This window comes from Lynx rufus, unplaced genomic scaffold, assembly GCF_022079265.1.
Source record: "Lynx rufus isolate CCGP_SWC_20201006 ecotype Redwood Valley unplaced genomic scaffold, mLynRuf1.p SCAF_2, whole genome shotgun sequence".
In the NCBI taxonomy this organism is placed as follows: Eukaryota; Metazoa; Chordata; class Mammalia; order Carnivora; family Felidae; genus Lynx; species Lynx rufus.
The window spans coordinates 791,986-818,564 of NW_025814834.1; the positions used below are offsets into that span (position 1 = coordinate 791,986).

General features: G+C 59.1%; 1 protein-coding gene across 1 annotated transcript in view; it reads right to left on the reverse strand.

Annotated features, from left to right (window-relative positions):
• Positions 1 to 26,579, reverse strand: part of CROCC2 (ciliary rootlet coiled-coil, rootletin family member 2) — a 57,709-nt gene that overhangs the window by 17,913 nt on the left and 13,217 nt on the right. Inside the window, exons 11-22 of the mRNA XM_047084943.1 lie at positions 25,487 to 25,669; positions 23,367 to 23,511; positions 22,810 to 22,956; positions 22,397 to 22,597; positions 14,523 to 14,716; positions 10,951 to 11,078; positions 10,297 to 10,466; positions 9,525 to 9,701; positions 8,472 to 8,585; positions 4,867 to 5,010; positions 850 to 1,067; positions 78 to 237 (exon numbers count right to left, since the gene is read on the reverse strand). Of these exons, the coding sequence (XP_046940899.1) occupies positions 78 to 237; positions 850 to 1,067; positions 4,867 to 5,010; positions 8,472 to 8,585; positions 9,525 to 9,701; positions 10,297 to 10,466; positions 10,951 to 11,078; positions 14,523 to 14,716; positions 22,397 to 22,597; positions 22,810 to 22,956; positions 23,367 to 23,511; positions 25,487 to 25,669 (1,981 nt within the window). The remainder of the gene's footprint in view (positions 1 to 77; positions 238 to 849; positions 1,068 to 4,866; positions 5,011 to 8,471; positions 8,586 to 9,524; positions 9,702 to 10,296; positions 10,467 to 10,950; positions 11,079 to 14,522; positions 14,717 to 22,396; positions 22,598 to 22,809; positions 22,957 to 23,366; positions 23,512 to 25,486; positions 25,670 to 26,579) is intronic.

Consider the following 26,579-nt stretch of genomic DNA (forward strand, 5'->3'; position numbering starts at 1 on the left):
GAGGCACCTGGGGGAGCCGGACAGAGGGGGGAGGGGACATCTCTGTGGGGGCGGGGCTCCAGGACGGCCGCCCTCACCTGTGTGCCCAGCTCCTGGAGCTCCTGGCAGGCGTCGGCGCGAGCCTGCTGCACCTCCCGTAGGCTGGCCCGCAGCTCACAGGCCTCCTTCTGGGCCGCTGCTCGCGCCTCCTCCAGGACCAGCACCTTCTGTTCCCTTTCTTCCTTGGACCTCTGAAAACTGAGCAGAGTGTCACAGGCTGGGGCTCCGGCAGGTCCCACAGAGACCTTCCCGCCGCCCACCTCACTCCGGCCGGATGCCTCCCCCGTATCTCGGCTCTCCGGTGTCCCAGAGCCCAGCCTCCTTGGGGCTGCCTGGGGCCGGTCCCCTCGGGCATACTAGGTCCGGGTGCCCAGCCAGATCTGCCCCTCTCCACGTCTCTAGACCTTCCCTCCACCCTTCTCCGTGCTCCGGCCACACTCCCAGAGACCCGGTGTCCAGCGCCAGGCCCGCCCCTCTAATGCCCCTCTGCGAGGCCTGCGGTCCCGGCCTCCCGGTCCCTCCCACGGGGGGCCTCCCAGAGTCCTGGAACAGGCCTCTCTTCCTCCACTCCCCAGCCCTTGGCCGTCTCTTGCCCACCACTTGGGGCTTGTGTGGCCCGCTGGACGGGAATGCTCCGAGGGCAGGGACAGGTAGAGCCTTCTGATGGACAGCTGGCACCGTGAGCTTGGTGAGCCCACCCACCATCCTCTGGCCCGCCTCAGTAGAACACCCCGCGTCCCGCACACTTTGCCCCTCCGGTGGATTTCGGGGCCGGGAAGGCCCCCTGACGGATGCTGCACGGGCTCATACCTGGCCTTGTCCTGCTCGGCCCTGCGGAGAGCGGCCCGCAGCTCGGTGTTGGAGCTCTGCAGCACAGCCTTCTCGCGGGCCTCCTCGCCCAGTGCCCGGCGGGCCTCCTGGGCCTCCCTGCGAAGCCCCTCGCGGCTCTCCTCGCTGCCCTGCAGCTCCCCGCGCAGCACGGCCAGTGCCTCCCGGGCCTCGTCCAGCTGTGCCCGCAGCCCCTCCGCCTGGGGAAGGGGCACGAGGCTGTCGGGGCCGCTGGGGGCCGGGGCGCCACGGGCAGGTGGGGGGGGGCGGGTAGGAGCTGCCGATCGGCCTCTGGCTCTGGTCCGGCAGCGCCCAGGTGCCCCCAGCCCTGTGTGCCCAGGTGCTTGAGAGAAAAGCAGCCAACCTGGCTCCGCCCACCTGGGGGTGCAGGGTGCCTCATGAGGGCTGGTCCCAGAACCGGGGAGGTGACGGTCTGGCCCTGCTGGCCCTGGGCCCTTGCTCCCTCCCTGGCCCCCGGGGATGCTGCTGGCCAGACAGCAGGGACAGCGTGGCACCTGGCTGTGCCCACACGTCCGTACTGCCCCCTCCCGGGTCCAGATGCTTCCGCTTGACGGCCCCCCGCCCCCGCTGCTGCCCGCTGGCCTTCAGTGATGCCGTGGCACTGGGGCTGCTGCCCGCCCTGGGGCGGGTAGCCGTGCAGGTGGCCCTGGCTCGAGACCCCTGCTCCGCGGCCCTCATCTCCCTATCACGTGGGAGGCAGGGGAGGGTGGGTCTCTGGGCGATGGTGCCCTCAGAATTCTCTGGCAGCACGAAGGCCAGCTCGGGCCAGGCTGTCCAGTTTGCTCGGGCGGCAGGTTCTCGCTGTCACCAGGGCCCTGGACAGAGTGCCCCGCAGAAGCAGGGACACCCTAAACCCAACGGGTGGGGGGCAGCAGAGGCCCCCGGCTGGGCAGGCTCAGCAGCCCGGACTCCGGCCGCTTTGAAAGCCCTGAAAAGCTGACCCGAGGACGGGGAGAGGCTGTAGGTGTGAGTCCTGTGCCCTGCCCCTACCAGACGTGTTCCAGGCCCAGAATGGGACACCCGTCACGCCGTCCTCCCTGCAGCGGGACCCCCACGCCCTCTGGGGGCTTCCAGGCAGGGCTTGCGGGTTCTGTGGTTGTGTGAAGCTCAGGGCCTGAGCGAGGGCCAGAGCTGGGTCAGGGTGGGGTCGGGGGTCCTCCTCACTCCTCGCCCCAGCACCACCTCCCCCTCGACCCTTGGAGGGAGGGTCTGGAGGCGAGTGCAGACCCAGGGCAGGGGCGGCCCACCTCCCAGCGCCCGCACTTTGGTGAGGGAGATCTCCAGGCTCGGCCGGGACCTCTGGTCTCCCGCCTCCCAGGCCTGCGCTCCAGCCCTGACCGGGGCACTCTAGAGAGGGCTCCGTTCAGGCTCGGGTGTCCCGAGGAGGAGGTGGAGAGGAGGTGGAGGGGGCCGGCGGCGTGCCGACAGAGGGGAAGCCGCAAAAACTCTGAGCCATGTCAAGGCGCTGGTTTGCCAAGAGCAAACCCCACTTTGCTGGCCGTTTCAGCGGGACATTGTCCAGGCCCCTGGCCAGCCTGGCTCCCGTGTCCGCCCGCTGTTATTGTTGTTCTGTTTTTGGGAAGGGCCTGAGCACCCCCCCCCGCCACCGCCCCACTCCCGTTCCACCCCCCACATATGGGAGCCACAACTGTGCAGGGCAGTTTCCGCCGAGCTCAGCAAAAATCCACCGAGAAGGTCAAGGACCAGCAAAGGGCCCTATCCATCATAAAAGGAACTGTTTTCATTTCCCAGGGCAGAGGAGATGAAAACGAGCACAACAAAGCTGGAGAAGGGCCCCCCTCACCCCTGCACCCCCACCCGCTTCCCTCTGCCTCATGAGAACAGCCATCCTCTTTACAGGAATTTTACAGCCAAATCACTTAATGTGATTATAATAATTATTTCTTTACTAGAAATTGTATAAACAGCATCTTTTGAAATCTCCTGCAGGGAGGTGGTTCCAGGGCTCTGCGCCGCCTGAGGGAAGGCAGGGGAGGGGCCGGTAAGGGGCTCTCGCCCGTGCGTGCGAGCACACACATGTGTGGTCAGCGTGCGTGTCTGCAAGCGACGTGAGTGTGGCGTGTGCACCTGTACACGCGCATGCAGGAACACGAGTGCCCATGTGCCCACACACATGCGTGACGTATGTGCGTGTAAGTGCACGTCGGGCTGTGTGCACTACTTGTCGCACATTTGTGCGTGCTTTGTGGTGTCCGCGGGTTTCCCTGTGAGTGTCGTGTCCGCAGGTGAGTGTGTGGGGGTGCATGCACAGGTACGCTGTCACTTGTGTGCATGCGTGTGCACGTGTGGGCAGGGGTGTGAACGGTGCAGTGGGTTCACGTGTGTGTGCAGGCACACACGTGTGGCCTCCAGGCAGCGCCGAGAGAAGCCTGGACGTTCCTTCAGTTTAAAGGCTGTGAAAACGTTATGGTTTCCATGGCGACCGGGCCAGCCTGGCGCCTGGGAGGCTCTTCAGTGCTGCTGTTCCCGGCTTGCTCCCCCTGCCCCCGCCTCAGCCTCCTGCTCCCCCACTGCTTGCTGGGGCCCCTCTCCTTTCTGGGGGTTCCCTCCCCTTTCTGGGGTTCCCTCTCCTTTGGGGGGCCCCTCTCCTTGCCAGGGGTTTCCTCTCCTTTCCAGGACTCCCCTCTCCTTCCCGGGCCCCCCCCTCCTTCCTGGGGCCCTTTCCTTTGTAGGGGTTCCCTCTCCTTTCTGGGGGTTCCCTCCCCTTTCTGGGGTTCCCTCTCCTTTGGGGGGCCCCTCTCCTTGCCGGGGGTTTCCTCTCCTTTCCAGGACTCCCCTCTCCTTCCCGGGGCCCCCCCCTCCTTCCTGGGGCCCTTTCCTTTGTAGGGGTTCCCTCTCCTTTCTGGGGGTTCCCTCCCCTTTCTGGGGTTCCTTCTCCTTTTGGGGGCCCCTCTCCTTGCCGGGGGTTTCCTCTCCTTTCCAGGACTCCCCTCTCCTTCCCGGGGGCCCCCCTCTCCTTCCTGGGGCCCTTTCCTTTCTAGGGGTTTCCTCTCCTTCCCGGGGGCCCCCTTTCCTTTCCGGGGGCCCCTCTCTGGGAACCTGAGCTCCTCGGGAGGCCTGTGCTCTCTCCTCTTTCACCTCTCCAGAACAAATGTGCCCCCAGTCTCCTGGCCCCTCCCCTGCAGCCCCCAGTTTTAAAATCTCATTTTGCTTCCCCGTGTGGTCGCTGACCGGGCCTGACTTTGAAATCTGTTGAAAGGAGACCTTTCTCTTTGGGGGCCAAAGTAAACAGCTTGTCATGTTAAATCATGCTCTCTCCCTCCCTCTCCCTCCACCACGGGGCCTGCCCCTGGGGGCGCTGGGGGAGGGCTGAGGAGCCCCCCTCTCTCTGCTGCTGCCTCAGCAGCCGGTGCCTGCTTGTGCCCCCCCCCGAGCTCTGGGTCAGCGCGCTGCCTGCCGGCCTCGGCGCCTGGCCCGGGGAGGGCACGGGTCCCCCAGTCCTCGCGGCCCCACCCGGGCGCAGGCTCACCCTCCCCCAGCCCAGATCCCCGTGCCCTCCTGCCCTCCCCTCTCCCAGGCTCCCCAGGTGCTGTCATGTCTCCCTCAGGAACACCTCCCCAGTCTTGCTTGCCTGCTGGGCCGCAGCCTGGCCTGGCCTGCCCTGCCCGAGACTCTCCCCCACCGCAGGACACCGGCCCAGGGCTCCCGGGGGCCCCTGCGGCAGCCTTGAGGCCGCGGCCGGGTCCACGCACGGTCGGCCCCGGAAACACCACAAACCCCCCACGCCTCTGCCCCTCTACTCCCCCCACCCCGGCACCCCCAGGGCAGCTCCACCCCACCCAGTGCCCAGTCCCCTGGGCTCCGTGCGTCGTGCTGCATGTGGGCAGAGCCCGGCCAGACCCACCGCACGCAGGCTCTGCCCAGGGCTGGTGGGATGGATGGGTCTCCGGGCACCCCTCCCCCTCCCCGGCACCTCTCCCCCCTTCTCCCGGCACCCCTCCCCTGGCACCCCCTCACTTCTGTCCCGGCGTTGCTTCTCTCTGCCGCCATCTCCCGGAGACTGTCTCTCAGAGCCGCGGCCTCTCTCTGATGGGCCGAGATGGCGTCCTCGAACTGGGCCTGCAGGGCCTTCAGCTCCGCAGCCGTGGCGCTGACGGTGGCCTGGAGAGAGCGGCAAGCTGGCCGCGGCATCCAGGGGCAGCCCGAGGCTTGAGCGGCCGGTGGACAGCCATCTGCTGTCCCCGGGCCGGGCGGAGGCTCGCTCGGGCCGCACAAGGCGGGCAGAGCAGAGCCCCGGGCCAGCCTTCCCGTGCCGCCCACTGCCCGTGCCACCGCTGCCGGCCCCGAGGGGACGTGGCGATGGGGGGGGGTCTCCCCGCGCGGAGGGGCTGGCCCTTTCCCCCATGCCTTTCCTTTGGGGTCTCCAGGCCACCAGGCCAGGGCAGCTTGGGGGCGGGGACCCAGTCAGGGACTCAGGTGCTGACCTCTTTCAAGCCTAAAATGTTGCTGTTGGGCCGTTCAGCTGAGGGGCCAAGAACAGCCACTTGGCGAACGAGACAGGCCCTGCCCTCAGAGGAGGCTGACTTCGAGACCCCCTCGGCTGGGCAGGGTGCTCGGCATTCGTGCCCAGGACGTGGGCATGGGAGCGGCAGCCCGGGTCCCGCGGTCCTGTAGTCTGGGACGTCCACTGCGGTCAGTGCACGGGGGGCTCGCCCTTCCGAGGCGTGCCTTCTCTGGGACCCTGCCCATCAGTGGAGGGCCAGAAAGGTGGACCCCAGCTCAGAACACATGGTGGTGGCAGGGAAGGGGGGAGGTGGGTCCCAGGACAGCCCTGTCCCCGAGTCCAGGCGAACACAGGAGCCCCTCAGTCAGTCTGGCCCTTGGTTTCCCGAACTTTCAAATAGGCAGGTGGCATTCGGGGATGCCCACGGTCCCTGCCAGCCTAAACATGCGAGCACCCACAGACATGCCTGGAACGGGGCCACGGGGCTCAGCCTACACCCCCCCCCCCAGATGGAGGCCCCCCTGCAGAGACACTCAGGCAGCACAGACATTCCTCGGACTCAGCTTGGCCTGGCTCTGCTCTCCTGGACCCTCCTCTCCAGCACTACCCGGTGGGCACTTGGAGGAGGAGGGGCCCCTGGGCCCCAGGCTAGGAAGCAGTGCCCAAGCTTTCCTTGTCCACGAACAAGGACGCCGCCTGCTCACCTGGGGCCCGAGGCCCGCCTGGTTTCCCGGCCCGGAAGCTCCCCCTCGCCTCTGCCTCGGCCCCAGGGTGGTCTAGGCCCCCACGGGGGGACGGAGGGGAGTGGAGCCGGCTTCGTGTCCCAGGGAGGCACAGGTGCCTGTGCTGGTGCCCCCGCACTGGAGCCCCACCCCCGCCCACCCAGATTCTGTAGGCCGCTGCCCCAGGGCGCTAGTGGGCTGGGGCCCTCTGAGGCCTGGCCTCCTGCTCTTGGTGAAGGAGCCTCACTGGTGCCTCCTACCCTTGCCCCTGCCGTCCTTCTGCATTACCCCCCACCACCCTCCCGTCCTCCTGCACTGACAGGTATCACCCTGGGTGGCCCGTTTGGCCGTGCCCTCGGGGCGGACCCAGCGTTGCTGTGGCGGCCTGGCTGGGAAGGCCCTGCAGAGGCTGTGGGTGACAGGATACAGCCCAGGAGCCCCTCCCCCTGCCAGGGGGCTTTTCTCACGTCACCCCACAACTGGCTTTCCTCGGCAGGCGTTTCTCCTCTCCTTCCGTCCTCAGTGGGTTTTAATTTCCACGTTCCTTGCCAAGGGGGCAAAACGACCCTTAACGAGCTCGCTGAAGTGCCCACCCGCTGGCTGGCCGGCTAGCCCCAGTCCAGGTGGAGACTCAGCCAGCACAGAGGGGGAAGGCTCCCGAGCAGCCCCTCTGAGTTGGGGGGTCAGCTCCCAGGGTCTGGGGGGGCGGTCCCTGGTTCCCTGACGAGAGTGGGATGGGCGGGGCAGCTCGGTGGGAATGGGGGGAAGGAGGGCACCACCCCGTGGGCCCCCCCACGCCTCCCAGCTGTGCCCACGGAAGCACCGGCCAGCCCGTGACAGAGCAGGGCGGGGGCTCCAGGGAGAGGGGCTCTTGGACAAGACTTTTCTGGGTGCCGGGAGCCCCTCCGGGTGGCGGTGCTCAGAGTGACCCTGTCTGGTGGCGGGGGGGAGGGGGTGGAAGGCAGCCGGCTCCTAACCGCAGCCCCCTTGCCTGCTGACTGTGCCCTGGGACAGGACTGCGTGTCCCTGCCTCCCCAAGGCCCCGCTGGCTCTGCATCTGCCCCCGCCGGGCAGCCCTCTCAGTGCCCGCTGCTGCTCGAGCAGGTGCAGAGTCAGTGACGCTGAGACAGTGGCTCCTGCTCCGACACCAGTTCTGGGCCGGGCACTGCAGCCGGTGTTCTGTCCACACGCTCGTTCCCTGACTCGCTGAGTCATTCACTCAGCACCAGGGGAGCATCTCACCCTTTGACCTTGGGGCTGGGACACACCAGGGACAAGGGTGAAAAAGGGTCTCCTAGAATAAAAACGAAGGTGACGGGAGCTGGAAGGACGCAGGCAGGAGGCAGAAGGGACAAGGTGCTGGCCTGGCCTTGCCCTGGACCACGCTGGCTCCCTGCAGTCTGCGGGGTGCGAGAAACGCCCCGTGGGCCTCTGGGCTGCTCCCTGCCTGCCTCTGCTCAGTGCCCGCCCCTGGGGTCCTGACCCCGCTGCAGACAGCCCTCCCCTGAGCTCGCCGTGGTCCTTTCACCTAGCTCTGGCCACCTCCCCCTGCGGGGGCAGGGGTCATCCCCACCTTGCCGACACTGGTGGGACTGCACTGCATTTCATAATAGGCTGAGCCTCCCCCACTGGAGACAGCAGCGGGGGCCCAGCTCCACACATGGGGTGGGGACACAGGGTCCCCAGGGTCGCTGCCTGCCCGGTTCCCTGGACACGGGCTCCTGGTGGAGTCTGGAGCCCCAGGTGGCCCCAGCTCGTTGCCTGAGGCAGCCTCAGTGTACCTGTGGGCGGCTACCCACGGGGGGGTCTCTCCTGTCCCCTCGTCCCTCGGGGATGCCTTTCTCCTGGCTCAGCTGGGGACTCTCTGTGGTGTCCTTTCCAGCGAGGGTCTGCCTCAGGCACAGTGCTGGCCTTTCCCAGTTTGGTTTCTCCTTTGGACGCACGTCTCTAATGAGCCAGCCCCAAGAGGCCTCACGCACATTACCTGCAGTTCCGTTTTGCCAAGTGCATCTCAGGTGCACAGACAGGCAAGGCTGGATGTACGTGGGGCTGGGCGGGGCACAGGGCTGGGTCCTGCCCGCCTCTGCTGCTGGCTCACCTGCGGCCCCAGGCCCTCCTCTCTGGCCCCTTTCTGGCCAGGCCCGCTGCTGGCGAGGAGGGACTGGCTCTTGGAAGCCCCCACCCCCCAGCCGGCTTTAGTTCACTGGGCCTTTCCTTGCCATTAAGACGGTGCCCCCTCCCAGCAGGAGACCTGGACATTCCCTGGAGGGTAGAGAGGGCTGTGTCCCTGGGACCAGGAAGGAAGGGGGTGCATCTGAGGGTCTGCCTGAGCCTGCTGGGCAATGCAGGTGGCCAGGCTGGGTACCCAGTGTCTGGCTTGGGCACACAGGGCTCACCTCGGCTTGCTTTTGTTGGCTCTGGGCCTCCCGCCGCACCTGTCCCAGCTCCTGCGTGGCTCTGAAGAGTTCTTCCCTCAGCAGCCTCCTCTCTTCTTCTTTCAGTGACAGGGCCTGGCAGGATTTGGGGGGGGGGCATGCTTGTGAGGGTCAGGGGGCCTCCACAAGGGGAGGCTGCAGCAGAATGCTGGGTGCTAAAGCCTCTGCCAGGACGTGTTGTGTTCTTGATTCCACATCCTGCTCAGGGAGGGGCATCGCTCCAGAGGCAGCCCTTGTCCCGAGTCGGGTCCGTGGGGCCTTTTTACTGTCTGCATTGGTCCAGCTTCCATGCCCGTGCTCAGTTCTCTACACACTGGCTGGATGGTCCGGTGGGTGGGTGGTCAGACACAGAGATGGATGGTGGATATGGATGGACAGCTGAGTGTGTGGATGGAGGGAAGGATGTTTAAGTGAATGGATGGACAGAGGGTCAAGTGAGCGGTTGCATAGATGGATGGTCATTTGAATGCATGAACGGTCGAGTGCATGGATCATTGATGGATGCTTAAGGACATTGATGGGTAGATGTATGGTTAGGTGTGTGAATGGAAAATCGGGTATGTGGATAGACGGCCATGTATGTGGGAGGAGAGCTAAGTGTATACATAGAAGGATGGATATTCAAATAAATGGATTGATGATGACAAATGGAGGGACAGTCAAGTGCATGGATGGATGGGCAGATGAATGGATGGATGGATGGATGGATTGGTGGATGGATGGATTGGTGAATGGATGGATCGGTGGATGAATGGATGGATGGATGGATTGGTGGATGGATTAGTGGATGGATGGATGGATGGATTGGTGAATGGATGGATGGATAAATGGATTGGTGGATGGATGGATGGATGGATGGATAAGTAGGTGGGTGGATGTCTGTCGACTGGGACTGCTGTGAAGACTGAAGCTTCAATAGCAGTGATCTGGAAAGGTCAGCCCTCTTTGTGGGTCAGAGAAAGCATGGTGAGGTGGAATGTGAGGGTCCCCCACTGCCTGACAGTCCCCCATCACCTCTTGCATCTCATTTTCCAATTGGAGGAGACTCTCATCCCGCTCATGCTTTAGGCTCTGAATTTCCTCCTTCAGAGCCTCCCTCTTGGCCGCATTCTTTGCTACCAGCTTCTTCTCCTGTTCCAACCGGTGAGCTGCCACTTCCTTCTCCTCTGTCAGAGACAGACTCAGGGACTCCTGGGCCAATGCAAAGGAACAGGCTATGAAGACTGTGTTAAGTCAGGACACGTGAGGCCAGCAGGTACCTGTAGTCCTGAGTGAGACCCGGTTCATGGGACGTCAGGACAGGACAGGACCCCAGGAATGGCCACTCCAGTCAGCTAAACACCCTTTGTCTCACACGAGGACGTTAAAGCAAGAGCTGGGTCTCACCACCTGCCATCCCTATGTAGTGGCCCATATACCTCTCCCAGCCCCCACATTCAGAAGATGTGTAACATGTTAAACAAGACCTCGCAGGGGCCTGTGGCCAGTGGGACAGCGTAGCGGGAGGAGGGAGCTCCCTCCGGCTACCGGCCCTCGGACTGCAGCCAGGCCAGCCAACCCGAGGTCTGGCCCCTTCTGTGGGGGAGAAGACCCCCCCCTGCACAATGCCCCAGGCCCTGGACCGCCCACGTGAACTATTCGAGTCCTCCGGTGCGGCCCCGGTATGGCCGGGGCACCTCTCGCCCGGCTGGTCTCCTAAGCTCCCTCCCCCGTGTGTCTGCGGGCTTTTGGGACGTGGCAGTCTCCTGGGAAGTGACCACGCGGCAGCGGCCCAACGCAAGCAGACCTTCTCCCTCTGGAGCCGAGCCAGGTCCTCGTGGTGGGCCAGCGCCTGGCTCTCCAGGGCCAGCTGCAAGTCCCGCTCCTGCTGTGCCACCTGCCGCTGAAGCCTCCCCACGTCCCACTGCAGCTTTGTCTCCTGGACCTCCCAGGCACTTCTCAGCTGCTGCGTTTCCACTGTGAAGTGACAGAGGCATCAGGGAGCGGCCACAGGGCCCCCGCAGCATGGAACCCCTGTGGCCCCACGCGGTGACAGCCACCTGCTTTGAGGAGGCTGCCAGAGCCCGTGGGACAATGCGCTCCGTGCCCCACTGCAGTGTACGTCCTAACTGTCACCGTGTATTGGCTCTGGCCAGGCCCACACAAGGCAGGGGCGCCGGGCAGGGAGCACGGGGCCTGGGAAGGGAGCACGGGAGCTGGGTAGGGAGCCACCATGCTGACCCTGTGGCCGCAGCCCGGTTCTGCGCCCGGGCCCGGCACCGAGAGCAGGCTGGGCAGGTGGCCGGCCCTCCTAGACGACAGTGGCATGACCCGATCAGCCACGTGAGCTCCAGGCCTGTGTTCGTGCCCCTTCAGGGGGCTGGGGAGTGTGAGCAGCACATCTGGGGACCGAGCTCCACCGAGGGGAGAGAGGAGCAGAGAGAGCCTGCCCGAGGAGCACCTTGCAGGGCCTGCCGGGCGAGCCGCATGCTCCGGGCCTGTCCCTCCAGCTGCTCCCGCTGTGCCTGGAGCTGCATCACCAGCTGCTGGGTCTCAAAGAGGCTTCTCTCCAGAGAGTCCCTCTCAGCCCTGCAGAGTCATCAGACAGTGGAGCAGGTCACCCAGGCGGTCCTGCTGATGAGGGACGGTGCAGAGGCCTTTAGCTAGATACCGGAACAGTGCCCACCGAGGCTGGGCTCATCAATCAGAAGATAAACAGAATGAACATCTCATTCCTTTTTTTTTAACTCTTTTTTTTAGGTGGGCTCCACGCTGAATGTGGGCTTAACCTCACGGCCCTTGGATCAAGAGTCGTGGGATCTACCAAGAGCCAGCCAGGCATGGCCCGTCATCCCTTTGAAATCTCTAAAGCCAAATTAGGCCCTGCACAAAATAATCTTTCAGGTGGATTAAAAAGCTAAACGAAAAACAAAACAAAACAGAGCACCACAACAAATAAACAACTCGGAACTATAAAAACCGTAGAAAAAATAGAGAAAGTTATTTTATAAAGTTTGTAAGCAAAACACAAAACCGAGAAGACAAAAATAAAGAGGCCAGCAGATCTGAATACACGTAAAGGGGTTGGGGGCTTATGCAGAAAGATTTCACAAACCAACTTAAAAGACAAGGGACAAAGAGTTAATATCCATCATATGCAAAGAGCTCCTACGAATCAATGACAGAAGGTCAGCTGATCCTACAGAAAAATGAGAAAAATGATTGTTATTCACAAAGAAAACGCAAAGGGGGAATGAACATATAAAGTTTGCTCACCCTACTGGTACTCAAGGAGATTCAAATGACAACCGTGTGGTGTCATTGACCACGCACCAGATTGACACAACTTTAAATAATGTTTATATTCAATGTTGGCAAGGGTGCGAGGACCATTTTCTTTGTGGAGGGGAGGCTAGGAAACTTCAAGATTTAAAGCGTGCCTATCTTTGAGCCAGCGATTCCACTCCCAAGTGTCGGTTCTTTAGAAATACGCATGAACCAACTACACACGTACAAGGATGCTCACTGCAGCCTTATATCGCGCACTAACTGGACGTGGCTTCCATGCTGATAAGTGGCAGAATGTTCTAGAAATGACGGTGCATCTAGTGAGTTGTTATCGAGGACGAGGAAACTCTCTTTTCTGATCTCTGAGAAGCAACGTGTCAGAGCGGAAGGGCACGCCCAGCGTCCACCGCGTACGAAAGCTGCCTCTGTGCACGCAGACACAAATGTCCGGAAAATACCTGCAACTCAGAGCAGCGTTCATTCCCGGGGAGGGGGGTGAAGTGGCTTGAAGGAGTTGTCAGAAGAGAACCAATCAGCCCACCGGTCGTCGACCAGCCAGCGAGCACGTTGTAACCGATACTGTGCTTGGCCCCACGCGAGGTGTTTTACCGTGAAAACATCTGCCAACCAAACAGCACACGTGCACACACCACAGACACACAAAAATACTCACGTGAGCACACAAACGGCAGACACACATCCCCACACAAATCGATGGGTCGGGGAGGGCCGTGGGCCCCGGGGGACCCTGCTCACCGCTGCCACCTTGGTGGGGGGGTTGGGCGTGTCGACACCGTCCAGGGCTCGCTCTTGCCTGCAGAGCCCAGAAACTTCACTCCTCCGATGTCCCCAGTGCCCCCTTCCAGTCCCCATCCTAGTAAGCACCCCACGTTCCCTGCTCCCCGCTGCTGTGTGAACAGACGGCAGCGGGGGCTGCCTCCCCAACACCTCGAACCCACCTCCTCCCAGACAGCAGCCTGGTCCCCTCTGGGAGAGGCGGTCTCTGCCGCTCAGACACCAGAATGTTCTTTCGCCCCAGAGCCTGGGAGTCTAAGGGTGTGTCCGGTCTCTCCTTCCTCGGGAGCCCGAGAGCACCTCAGCCTCCTGGAGCAGAGGCCGGCATGACCAGCGAGGGCGCAGGCAGACACCCTCCATCCACCTCTCCGGGTGCCGAGCGAGCCAGCAACCCCTCAACTGGGCACGCGTCCCCAGCGCTGCAGCCTGGTCGGGCCTGGGCGTGGGGGCTGGAGGGGCTTGAAACCCGGGGTCCTCTGTCATCAGCCCGCCACGGAGAGGCAAAGAGCTGCCGCAGGACTTCTCGCACCTGGTGGTTATCAACGTTACCCGGGAGCTCATTAAAACCGCAGTGGCCAGACCCTCCGGCCCACGGAGCCAGCCAGACACCTACCGTGGGAGCTAGGCGGCACCCTGTGCCAGCATAGGTGATTTCAGGACAAGCCCCCAGCAGCCTCGTCACCGGAAGCTCAGACCGGTCACCGTAAAGTGCTGATTAATGAGCAGGTGACTGTCTGGGGCCACAGGGCTGCCCAGTGATCGGGGCAGAGCCTACGGGGAGGACCCTGGGCTGCCACGGCCTCTGCCCAGCCTCTGTCCGTGATCCGGGCAGCAAATACTGACAGGTGACAGGGGCCCTCCAACCCCTGCTTGTCTGAGCACCCGTGGGGCCTGGAAGGGGGCGACAGGCAGGGACCCTCTGCTCCTGCTGACCCGGAGCAGGCCTTTGTGAGGTTTTCTGTTCCTGTTCCTGTGCGAACTTTCATTTGCAAAAGAGGTTTGTCTGTGAGGATGTTCAAGGACCTGGGACTCAAGGGTTCTGGTGACCCCCAGGTTCTGGAGTTCCAGGAGGAAACCTTTTCTACAAAAATACTTAGATGTTCCCAAGAGAGCCCACAAGTTTGGTGACAGAAAGCAACCAGCTTTTGGATTGCTGCAGAGGCCATGGGACCAGCTCAGCTTACCAGGTGACAGCCTGAAGGGCACCCCCGTTCTCACCTACAAGTGCCTATTTCACGTCTTCTGGAAGTGGCCCCTGCTGACTTTTGAAGCTCGCTCTGGCCCTGCCCTCATCTTCATGGTTCCCTGGGGTTGACACTGTGCCTGGCTTCAGGGATGGGCGTGTGACCCCAGCCTGTCAGTCTGAGCCTTACGACTCCCAGGACCGGTTCAGGGATATCAAATGGCTCAATATGGCCAATGGCAGCAGCGTTTGGGTTTTTTGGGGGGAGGAGGACGCTGTGTCTGCTGGAGGAGGGAGCCTGGGGTGGCCACTGACCGTTTGCCACCTCGCACCCTGACTCTGCCTGAGAACAAAGTCTCCTGAGTTAAGTAGCACTGAGCAGGGAGAGGCAGGATTCTGACAGCACTGTGGGAGCACCTGGATCCAGCCTTGCCTGAAGCCATGTGTATCCTGAACTTAGATTCCTTGAGCAGGACATCCCATGCCTTCCTTCTGCCGGTCTGGACTGGGTTTCTGGCACTTGCTATCTGGCCAGTGTGGCCACCTCTCTCAGGAGGGCCATCCCGGGACTCTTACTGGATTCAATTCTTCTAGATGCTCCTCTCAGCCAGGCTCTGTGTCTGCCCTTCATTCACAGCCTCTCTCCCACGTGGACATAACATTGCCCTGCCCTACGGTCGCCGAGTGAGTGCCTGTCCCCTGCCGCACTGCGGGCTCTTCGAGGGCGAGGCCGTGTGGACAGAACCTGCTGGTAGGGCCCCAGGTACCTGAGCTCGGCCGCCTCCTCAGCCGTGAGCCGGACCTGCCTCTCCAGGGCCTCCTGCTTGGCCAGCAGCTGGGCCCGCTCCTCAGACAGAGCCTCCTTCTCCTGCAGGGTCCTCTGCAGCGTGTCCCGCTGGGCCTCCCGGTCCTGCAGGCTCTGGGCGAGCTGCTCCTCCAGGGCCTGCTTCTTGCACGTGACCTAGAGGAGGGGGAAGGGACAGTCCAGCAGGGAGTGGGAGGGTGAGGGGGGCCCTCTCAGGGAAAAGAAGCGGTTTCGTGCAGAATGGCAAGGAGGGAAGGGTGGGGAGGAGGGTGGGCATAAGACGAATTGGACCTCGGAAGTACGTGTGTGTTCACAGCAGAGGGGCCCCGGTGCCTGTAGCCACGACGGAGGCGTCCCTGAACCGAGCACTCCCAGGGAGGAGCCAGCTGCCAATCTAAACGGCAACCCGGGTCAGCCCACAAGGGTCCAGGGGGCAGGAAACATCACACAGTGATGGCCATAGAAAGTGGCGGGGGACCTGGTTGCTGCAGACCGACACTTCCATCAAGAGCATCACAGGAACCTGGACGGAACATAACACAGGAATCTGCACAGAGCTTCTGAGAGCTGCCGAGGCAGCTGGGACCTCAGAGGAAGGGACACAGAGGAACGAGGTATCTCTTCTCTGCTCAGAATTTGATTTAAAAGTTTTGGCTGAGAAGTTGAGAAGCCAAGGAGAGCTTCTGACAGCACTCTGGCCTTAGGGGAACAAAAAACTCAAGCTCAGGGCCATCCTAGCAGAGGGGCCCGAACAAACACTGCAGCTCTGAGTTGTATTCGCTGCAGGACTTCACCCTTGTAGTGGTGGTGAATCGGAAGTAGACCATCTCTCATGAAATCTGAAGCTCGGTTTGAATCCCTTCAACCAGGGACTGTGGTGATCATCTACCTTCACTTCTTGCCAGGACCAGAGCAAGAAGAACAGTGTCATCAAGATCCTCAAGTTATTTCTACAGTTTTTTTTACCTAAGATATTTAGCATTTAATCAACATTACCAGGCATATCAGGAGATAAGATGATATGGCAGGAAAAAAAAGTAATAATATAAACACGGATGCCTCCCTGACCCCTTGGGTACCCAGATATTGGAGTTGTCAGACACAGAGTTTAAAATAGCTGTGACTAAGTGTTCAAGATGATGGATGGCAAGATGCAGAACTTCACAACAGAACTAGAAACTAAATATAAATGATATAATTTAAAAATACAATAAGCAAAATTAATAAATGTATGAGTTCAATGCCAGCTTAGATGGGAAAGAGAACTAATAATCTGGAAGATAGACAAAAGAATGTGTTCAGACTGAATCATGAAGAGAAAAAAGGAGGAAGAACACAGAAGAGAGTGTAATAGACTTATGGGACAAAGTAAAAAAGGTCCAACATATGTACAATTAGAGTCACAGAAGGAAAGGAGAGAGAATATTTGAACAGACACTGCACAAGAATTTCCCAAATCTAATAAAATACATCAAGCCACAGATTTAAAATGAGCCACAATCCTCCAATAGGATAAGTACAAAGAAAACAGCACATAGAGTATACTAAAGTTTCTGAATACCAAAGATGAAGAAATATATCTTTTACAATCAGGGGAAAACACACATTGCCTTAAAATGAGCAACAATAAGACTGACATTTGACTTCTAAACAGCAACAATGAAAGTCAGAAGATGGTGGATGAATTCATCAAAATGCTGAAGGAAATAATGGCCATCCTAGTATTCCACGGCCGGTAAAAATATTCTTCAAACATAAAGACCAGAACTTCCTGCTTCTGTAATGATAAGGGAGGTTGTTAGAGACCCACCCTCCCACCTGGAACAGATAGAAAACCTATACGATGTATGTCTAATATAACTGAGGGCATAAGAGATGCCAAGTAGCCAAGAGCCAAGGAGACGTGTATCCAGCTCAGCCCAGCGCTTCATCACATAGCTTCCTTGAGGTATTCTCCAGATCCCAAGTCGTGCAAGGCCCAGAGCCTTAGCAGCCATGCATAAAGCCTTGGCTAAAAGTCTGGGAACTTGGCTTATGGTTTCAATGGGCTTATAAGATCAGGGAGACCTAACGTGTCATTCAAAGCTACCAAAGCAGCCGGGGTTTGAGAGGAGAAAACAGAAAACATCAGAAAGGAGGGGAGGCTCAGATTCTATATTGGTTTTTTTAATTGCCTTTTGTTTTTTTTTTTTAAAATAACTCCCAAGAAGTACAGGGTCAAGGGACCATGAATGTGAATGAGAAATGGCAGGTGAGAGTCTGAGAAGTCAGGTAGAACTTTGGGCAGTCTTACAGAACTGAGAAACAAAATCTGCAGTTAGGGCTCACCAAAAGATGGAGGCCCTGGTCAACACCCCACACTTCCAGCTAGGAGACAGGAGAGCTATGTTATACTCCGGGGTGCACGGGAAATAGATTGCTCCTCACAAAAGACTGAACCCCAGTTACAAACCAGCTTGATCCAGGACTGGATAAAACTGATCTGCCCCTGCTTTGATTTCCCAAGATCAAAACAAATTCCCTCTGGAAAAAGTTGGTATCATTCAGAGCCTCAAGTTATCCCTACAAAAACATAAAGTCTTATTCAATATATTCTATTATGGATATCAGCAGGCAAGACAAATGACTGAAAGCAAGAGATGAAAGATAATAGAAAGAGAGCCATTAGGGGATCTAGATGATGGAGTTATCAGAAAAAGACTTGAAAAAGATTACACTTAATATACCTATGCAGATAAAGAATTTTGCCAGATTACTGGAGTGCGTGTGTGTGTGTGTGTGTGTGTGTATGTTTGTGTGTGTGTGTGACTGTTTAAAGCAAAAAATTTAATAATATATGGTAGGGTTTATAATAGCACAGGTAGAAGCAAAATACATAGTGTGAAGAGCACAAAGGATGAGAGGGGTAAATGTAATACATTGCCGGGAGGGTCTTAAATTGTTCTTGAAGTAGTAAAATATTATTTAAATATGAACAATGTATATCATAATTTTAGAGTGATTACTAAAATAATAAGGAAAAGAACTATAGCTTAGAAACATCAACAGACAACACAAAATGCAATTCTACATAAATACGTAACTAACTCAAAAAAGGCCAGAAGGGAGGAAAGTATGTTTTTTTTTTAATGAGACAAATAGAAAACAAATACCAAGAAAACAAATACAAAGATGTTTCAACCCAACATATCAATAGTTACACTAAATGTAAATGGTACAATCACTCCAACTAATTGGTAGAGACTGTCAGAGTAACAATAAAAGTAAGACCCAATAATATGCTTTTTATAAGAAACACACTTTAAATACACAGAAACAGACAAATTGAAAGTAAACGTACGGAAACATATACAATGAAAGCGCTTAGCACGACAAAACTGGTATGGCTAAATCAATATCACAAAAAGTAGGTATCTAGAAAAAGAGATAAGAGGGAATGTTTTATAACAATGAAAAGTTAACGCATCATGAAGACATGAACTACTTAATGTGTATACACCTAATAATAGGAATTCAAAACATGAGGCAAAAATGGACAGGACTAAAGGCTGAAATAGACAATCCTACAATCATAGATGGAGATTTTAATGCCCTTCCAGCACTAACGATTAAAACAAGGGGACAAAAACAACCAGCCAAGTAAAACATATAAGACAAACAAACAAACCCCAAAACAGTGAGGACATGGAAGTTTTAAAGAATACTTGACCTAATTGATATTCACAGACTCTCCATCCACCAGTGGCAAGGTGCACACCCTTCTCACATGAGCATGGGATGCTCAACAAGATACGATGGGCCATAAAACGTGCCTCAGTACCTTTAGATCTATTCAAATAACATGGAGTATGTTTTCTGACCACAACGGAATTATATTAGAAATGGGTAACAAGTAGGTATTTCCAAACACAGGAAAATCCCCGTGTTTGGGAGTTAGGCAATGTACATCAATAAGCCACAGGCCAAAAGAGAAGTCACACGGGGAGTGAGAAGATAGTTTGAACCGCACGGTAGTGAAGGTACAGAGAGCAGAGGAATGCTACATTTGTTTCAGAACTTGAATTCCTTATCAAAACTTTTCTCACAAGGGAAATGTCAGACTGAAATGACTTCACTAGCAAATTCTACTAACATTTAGGGAAGAAACACCACCAATGTCAAAACACGTTCAAGAGGTAAATAAATTTCCCAACGTCTTTTATGAGTCCCTGGTTCCAAAACTGAGAAAAACACCATGAGAAAAGAAAATCACAGACGAATAGTCCTCGTGAATATCAATGCAAAAATCCTTCACAAAATGTTATTAAACTGAATCCAAAAATATATAAAAAGGCTATTAACTTATGGCCAAGTAGGCTTTATCTCTGGTATGCAAGGTTGTTGTGACATTAAAAACATGAGCCCCTATAATCCACCACATTAACAGAATGAGGAGAACAATGATATTATCACTTTATAAAATAAAAGCAGTTAAAGGAATTCAAGATTCAGGGCATCTTGGTGGCTCAGTCAGTTGGGCGTCCAACTTCAGCTCGGGCCATGATCTCATGGTTCGTGGGCTTGAGCCCCACGTTGGGCTCTGTGCTGACAGCTCAGAGTCTGGAGTCTGCTTTGGATTCTCTGTCTGTCTCTCTCTTTCTCAAAAATGAATAAGTATTTTTAAAAAAATGTTAAAAAAATTCAAAACTCATCTAAGATTAAAAAAACAATCCTGTCATCACACTAGAAATGAAAGGGAACATCCTTAGTGTAATAAGGGGGATCCGTGAAAAGCCTACAGAGAACATCATCCACGATGGTGAAAGACTGAATTCCTTCACCGTGACTGGGATCAGTGAAAACATGGCCACTCTCACCGTTTCTTTTCAACTTTGTGCTGTGGCTCTTTAGTCAGTGCATCAAGAGAAAAAGAAATAAAAGTCACCAAGATCAGAAAGAAAGTAAAACTATTCTTTTTTTGGCTATCCACAAATGCCATGTTTATGAGCATGTAAAAGCCTGGCACTCATGAGTGACTTTGTCAAGGTCGCATGACTTAAAGTTCCTAGATGAGACTGTATCCCATACACTAGTAATGAACACCAGAAAAATAAAATTAAAACAACAAGGCAATTCACAATATGAAGCTCAAGAATTAATGTAATCAAATGTGTGCAAGACCCCTACACTGAGCACAAAACACAGCTGAGAGAACTAAGTAAAGAAAGAGAGATATTCCACATTTTCGTGGATGGACACCTCAATGTCGTGAAGGTGTCCAGTCTTCTAAAACTGACCTATGGAGTCAACACAATCCCAATCAAGGACCTAGGAGGGTTTTGCGGGGGACAAAAATTCACAAGCTGATTCTGAAATGTATGGATATGTAAAAAAAATTAGAGCAGTGAAAACCATTTGAAAAGGAAGAATAAGACTGGAGGAGTCACACTACTTAATTTCAAGACTTACTGAAAAGCTACAGTAACCAAGACAGTGTGGTTTTGGGGAAAGAAGGAACAGATTGATTTGTACCGATCGACAATCTGATCTGTGCACATACACACATATATATGATCGATTTACTTTCAACAAGTCAGGTAATTACTCAGGTAATTCAAGGGAGAAAGGACAGTCTGTAAAAACTGGTGCTGGAACAGTTCGATATTCATCTGAAAAATAACAGACCTCAATGCCTACTTCACACGACATACCTGCGGTCCTCACACTTTTGTATGCATCAGGATCACCTGGAGGGTTTCTGAAAATCCAGATTTCTGCCACCCATCCTGGAGTTTCTGATTCGGTTGGGGTTTTAAAAAATTTTTTTTTAATGTTTATTTATTTTTGAGAGAGAGAGACAGAGCTTGAGGAGGGAAGAGGCAGAGAGAAAAGGAAACACAGAATTTGAAGCAGGCTCCAGGCTCTGAGCGGTCAGCACAGAGCCCGATGTGGGGCCTGAACTCACAAACTGTGAGATCGTGACCTGAGCTGAAGTTGGACGCTTAACTGACTGATTCAGTAGGTTCTGAGTGGGGAATTTTACGAATCTGCATTTCTATCTAGTTCCCGGGTGATGCTGATGCCGCTGGTCTAGGGAACACACTTTCAGAGCCACTGCCATATGGAAAAATCAACATGAAGTGATCACAGACCTACATGTAAGAACCAGGTGAAAACACCAGAGGGTCTTTTCTTCTCCTTGTCCTACACAGAAATGTGTCAGCAGCACCTAGAAAATACTAGGCATACATTTTTTTAAAACTTGGCAAGTTGGATTTCGCCAAAGTTAAAATTTTCTGTCCATCAAAAACAGCACTAAGAAAATGCATAGGCAAGTCACGAACTTGAGTAAACTCTTCTAAGTACATCCATCTGACAGAGTACTCGTGTTCAGGATATGTGAAGACTTCCTATACGTCCGGAGCCAAAACACACACACACACACACACACACACACACACACACACACACACACTAAAAAATGGGCAAAAGACTCGAACAGACACTTGACAAAATAAGGTATACAAATTTCCAATAAGCATATGAAAATGTGCTCAACACCATTTGTTATCCAGGAAATGAGAATTAAAACCACAACGGTACCTAGCTTCACACACACAAAATAGCTAAAAAGCAAAAACTGATGATGCCAAACGTTGACAAGTCTGAGGAGCACCTGGAACCCCCTCGTCCCCCCCACACTGTGCTGCTGGCAGTAGAATAAAGTAATACAATCGCTTTGGAAAGTTGTTTGGCAGTTTCTTATTAAGTTCAACGCACACCTAGCACCGGACAATTTCACTCCCAAATATGTACATAACTTGTGCACCAATGTTCACAGCAGTCTTGTCCATTACAGCCCCAAACTGGAAACAACCCAAATGTCCAGCAGCAAGTAAATGGGTGAGTGAATGTGACTTATTTGTACAACGGAATATTACTGTGTTGTCAGCACCCCCCTCCACTTGATACACCTAACAATGTCAGAACTTGCAAAGACATCCCCTTGAGAGAGAAGGTGGACACAAAACCTGAGGTTCTGCCACAGGTGAAGCCAGTGTGGGAGGCTGCGGGGGGTGGGGGGGGCACGTCAGAGCAGAGGCTGCCTGGGACGGTGCTGACCCCAGGGCCAGGGGAGACCGTCCACGTCTCCTGGGTGCTTGCTACACGATGCACACAACCGTCACAACTCGCTGAACCGTGCACGGGCTCCCTGAGTGTAACTCACACTTCAGTGAAAGAAGGGGGAACCGGCGACCGACCGGAAGAGATGGGACAGAACCTGAGACACTGAGGGAGGCCGAGCCGAGTCCCAGGGGAGGCAGGGGACATGCGGTCTGAATGCCGCCCGGGGCACAAGGCTGCCAGCACAGGGCTCCACGCGGGGCAACACGCTGGGACTAGAAGAAAGCAACCCCGCTCAGTGGCGCTCCCCGGAGCCCGTGCTGGGCCAGAGCCTGGCGTCCACAGAAGGTCCGAGAATGCCCCGTCTGTGAACGAGCCCACGGTAAGTGGGGACGTGGTCCGGGAGGAGAGAAACGACACAAAGAGGGAAGCCATGAAGCCCTTGACCCCCAAGCGTGTGGAAACCAGGGGCCAGGGCAGGCCCTATGTAAGCGTCCTCTGCAGCTCCCCTCCCCCCCATCCCCCGTCTCTACCCTCTACCAACCCCCCCCCACTTCCGCCACCGCTGCCACCACCTCCGGGGAGCCCTCTTCCACGCCGGCTTTGAGTCTAGCCAAGGCTGTTAGCTTTGCAGCCGGAAGTCCCTGGTGCCCCGAGCCCGCCGGACTTCTGAAGGTGCCCCGTGACCCTCCACACCCCAGACGGGCAGGGGCAGCCCCGCGGACGCCTCACCTGGCCCACCTGCTCCTGCAGCCGGGCCCTCTGGCGCTCGAAGGCGGCCTCCCGCCCCTGCAGCCGCTCCTCCAGGCGCCCGCAGGCCTGCTGCACCGGCCCCAGCTGCTGCTCCGCCCGCGCCAGCCGCTCCAGGGCACCCGCCCGCTCCTGCTCCAGAGCCTTCTGCCGCTCCCGCAGCTGCTCCCGCTCCTGCTCCAGCTGCCGCGCGTGGGGACAGGGAGGGGTCCGCGTCCGGGCCCGTGCGCCACGCGCCACGCGCACCCTCAGTCCCGCGGGCCTGGCAGGCACCCCTGTGCCCCTGGGCCTCCCCCCCACACCCGCTCTCCGCGCAGGAATGGAGGAGTGGAGACGCGGGGTCGCCAGGGGGACCTGGGCTCAGCCGCACGGGCAGCCCGGGGCCCTCGCCTCACCTGCAGGACCTGGTGGCCCAGGGCGCCTTTGTCCCGAGCCAGCCCCTCCGTCAGGGCGGCCATCTTGGCCAGGGAGTCCCTTTGCTCCACACCCTCCGACTTCAGCCGGGTCACCAGCAGCTCCAGGTCAGTGTTGCTGGACTCGGCCTGGGGCGGGGGGGGGGGGGGCGGATGTCACCCCGACGACGTCAGAGCTGTCGGTGCTGGGGAGGGAGCGAGCCCCGCGTTGTGGAGGGAGGCATGCGAGCCGAAGCTCCGGGTGGGGCAGGGTGGGGGGGGGCCTCTGAGACACACGATGGGCCCCTGGGTAGTCAGGCTGCATCCAGGAGAGGTGGCAGGGTGAGCAAGGGAGAGGGCACAGAGAGGCGGGTGTGGCTAGGGGTCAGGGAGGGTAGGCCGGTGCCCACTGCCTGGAGGCCCAGGAGCCCCACCCCCTACCCCGGGTGGCTTTGGGAACTCTGCGGATGGACTGAGGCCGCAGCAGCGGGAGGAGACAAGTGAGTGGGGGGAGGTGGGCCCCAGCAGATGGTGGCAGAGGGCCAGGCATGGAAGTGTACCCGGGCCAGGGCTCTGTGCAGACCCTCCCTCTCGCTCTCCAGAACGTCCCTCTGCAGCCGGGCCGAGTTCAGCGCCTCCTGGGCGGACACCAGCTCCTTCTTGAGCCCTGAGACCTTCTCCTCCAGCTGCTCCAGGCGCCCTTGACTGAGGTCCGGAAACCAGAGGGCAGAGAGTGTGAGGTCACTTCAGGGCAAGATGGAGGGGGCACAATGGGCGGGGTGATGACCTGCAGCTCCCTCGCAGCCCAGGAGCCCCTGCAGGGCCAGGGGGTTCGTGGGTCCTGCTTCAGGGCTGGGGGTGCGGTGGTGTTCTTGGTCCATACCCTGACACCCAGGGTGAGGAGTGTGTGTGCGTGTGCACGCACGGCTCACGGCACCCATCTCTGCTGGGCCCAGGGTGGCAGATCTGCCCCCGAGGGGTGGGGAGTGCGCCTGGGGCAGGACGTCGGGGCAGGTGTGTGGGTGTGGGGTGATGGCCCAGCCTGGAGGAGTCTGGAGAACACTTTGCCCCTGCCGCCCCATCAGGCACCCCCTCTCCTGTAGATGAGCCTGGGAAAGGGGTGGCCCTGTTGGTGGTGGGGGACACTGAGGCTGAGGGGCGTGATGCGCCCCCCCTCACCCGCCCCAGCCCACCTGGTCTCCAGCTCCCCGCGGCCCCGCCCGCCTGGTCTCCAGCTCCCCGCGGCCCCGCCCGCCTGGTCTGCAGCTCCCGGCGGCCCGCCCGCCTGGTCTCCAGCTCCCGGCGGCCCCGCCCGCCTGGTCTCCAGCTCCCGGCGGCCCCGCCCACCTGGTCTCCAGCTCCCGGCGGCCCCGCCCACCTGGTCTCCAGCTCCCCGCGGCCCCGCCCACCTGGTCTCCAGCTCCCGGCGGCCCCGCCCACCTGGTCTCCAGCTCCCGGCGGCCCCGCCCACCTGGTCTCCAGCTCCCGGCGGCCCCGCCCACCTGGTCTCCAGCTCCCCGCGGCCCCGCCCACCTGGTCTCCAGCTCCCGGCGGCCCCGCCCACCTGGTCTCCAGCTCCCCGCGGCCCCGCCCACCTGGTCTCCAGCTCCCCGCGGCCCCGCCCGCCTGGTCTCCAGCTCCCCGCGGCCCCGCCCGCCTGGTCTGCAGCTCCCGGCGGCCCCGCCCGCCTGGTCTCCAGCTCCCGGCGGCCCCGCCCGCCTGGTCTCCAGCTCCCGGCGGCCCCGCCCACCTGGTCTCCAGCTCCCCGCGGCCCCGCCCACCTGGTCTCCAGCTCCCCGCGGCCCCGCCCGCCTGGTCTCCAGCTCCCCGCGGCCCCGCCCGCCTGGTCTGCAGCTCCCGGCGGCCCCGCCCGCCTGGTCTCCAGCTCCCGGCGGCCCCGCCCGCCTGGTCTCCAGCTCCCGGCGGCCCCGCCCGCCTGGTCTCCAGCTCCCGGCGGCCCCGCCCGCCTGGTCTCCAGCTCCCGGCGGCCCCGCCCGCCTGGTCTCCAGCTCCCCGCGGCCCCGCCCACCTGGTCTCCAGCTCCCCGCGGCCCCGCCCACCTGGTCTCCAGCTCCCCGCGGCCCCGCCCACCTGGTCTCCAGCTCCCGGCGGCCCCGCCCACCTGGTCTCCAGCTCCCGGCGGCCCCGCCCACCTGGTCTCCAGCTCCCGGCGGCCCCGCCCACCTGGTCTCCAGCTCCCCGCGGCCCCGCCCACCTGGTCTCCAGCTCCCGGCGGCCCCGCCCACCTGGTCTCCAGCTCCCCGCGGCCCCGCCCACCTGGTCTCCAGCTCCCCGCGGCCCCGCCCGCCTGGTCTCCAGCTCCCCGCGGCCCCGCCCGCCTGGTCTGCAGCTCCCGGCGGCCCCGCCCGCCTGGTCTCCAGCTCCCGGCGGCCCCGCCCGCCTGGTCTCCAGCTCCCGGCGGCCCCGCCCACCTGGTCTCCAGCTCCCCGCGGCCCCGCCCACCTGGTCTCCAGCTCCCCGCGGCCCCGCCCACCTGGTCTCCAGCTCCCGGCGGCCCCGCCCACCTGGTCTCCAGCTCCCGGCGGCCCCGCCCACCTGGTCTCCAGCTCCCGGCGGCCCCGCCCACCTGGTCTCCAGCTCCCCGCGGCCCCGCCCACCTGGTCTCCAGCTCCCCGCGGCCCCGCCCGCCTGGTCTCCAGCTCCCCGCGGCCCCGCCCACCTGGTCTCCAGCTCCCGGCGGCCCCGCTCGCCCTGCTGCACCAGCTCTTCCTTCTGTTCCGCCCACAGCAGGAGGCTCCTGTGCAGCTCCGTGTTCTCGGCTTCCAGCCTCTGCTTCTCTGCGTCTGCACAGGCCGCCTTCCCTCTCATCTCCTCCACCGCCGTTTCCAGAGCCCTTTTCTCTCTGGGAGCAGGGGAGGCAGAGGTTGGGGCAGCCCCAGGACATGCGTCCAGGGAAGGGGAGCCGAGGGACCCTCACTGGGCATAGTCAAGGCTTGGCCGGGTGCCAGGAGCACGGACAGGGCAAGGTGGGCACCTGACCCCGGGGGCCGCTCAGGGCAGCAGCCTGGGGAAGCGAGGTGGGGAGCAAGAGAGACCCAAGCGTCCCCAGCCCCAGCCAGCCTTCCATACTGGGGTGGCCCCTGGTGGGCCTGTCCCCTCCTGGAGGTTGTGCGGGCCTGAAAGCAATCAGGGGTCTTGCTGCCTGGTACGTCCTGTGCTCAGCCCTCAGCCACCACGGTCCAAGCTCAGCTGGTCCTTGCAGAACTCAGCTGGAAGGAAGGGTCCCCTCCTCTGCCTGGTATCTCCCTAGATTCCACATCGGCTTGTCCTGTTCACCTCGCCCTGACGGGGGCCCCAGGCCCTTGAGATCTAGCACCCGTGCAAAGCTGTGCTCGCTGGCTGACCCATCCCTGAGCCCTCTCCGCTGCCACCCATCATCCGGGAATCTGAATCTTAGCTGCTCCCCCTCGGGCCCTCGCCCCTGAAGCTTCCATTTCCCGCGTGCCCCTTGGATCCGGCCCCTCCTCCTCCCTACACAGGGGGCCCCACCCTGGCCTGCCCACCTGTCCCCAGATGCTGCAGCTTGGCCGCCAGCAGCCAGACCAGCCCCTCCAAGCCATGGCTTTAGAAGGCCGTGCCCCTGCTAAACGCCCCCGGGGCCCCACGGCCCTCTGCTCCTCAGAGTGATGGCCCACATCAACCTCACCCTGCTCTCGCGGTTTTGCGCTCCCACCTCTGCTCCCATCTGGCCCTGGGAAGGCGTCCACCCTCCAGGGAGCCCTCCACAGCCCCCCGTGGTGCCATGCCCCCAC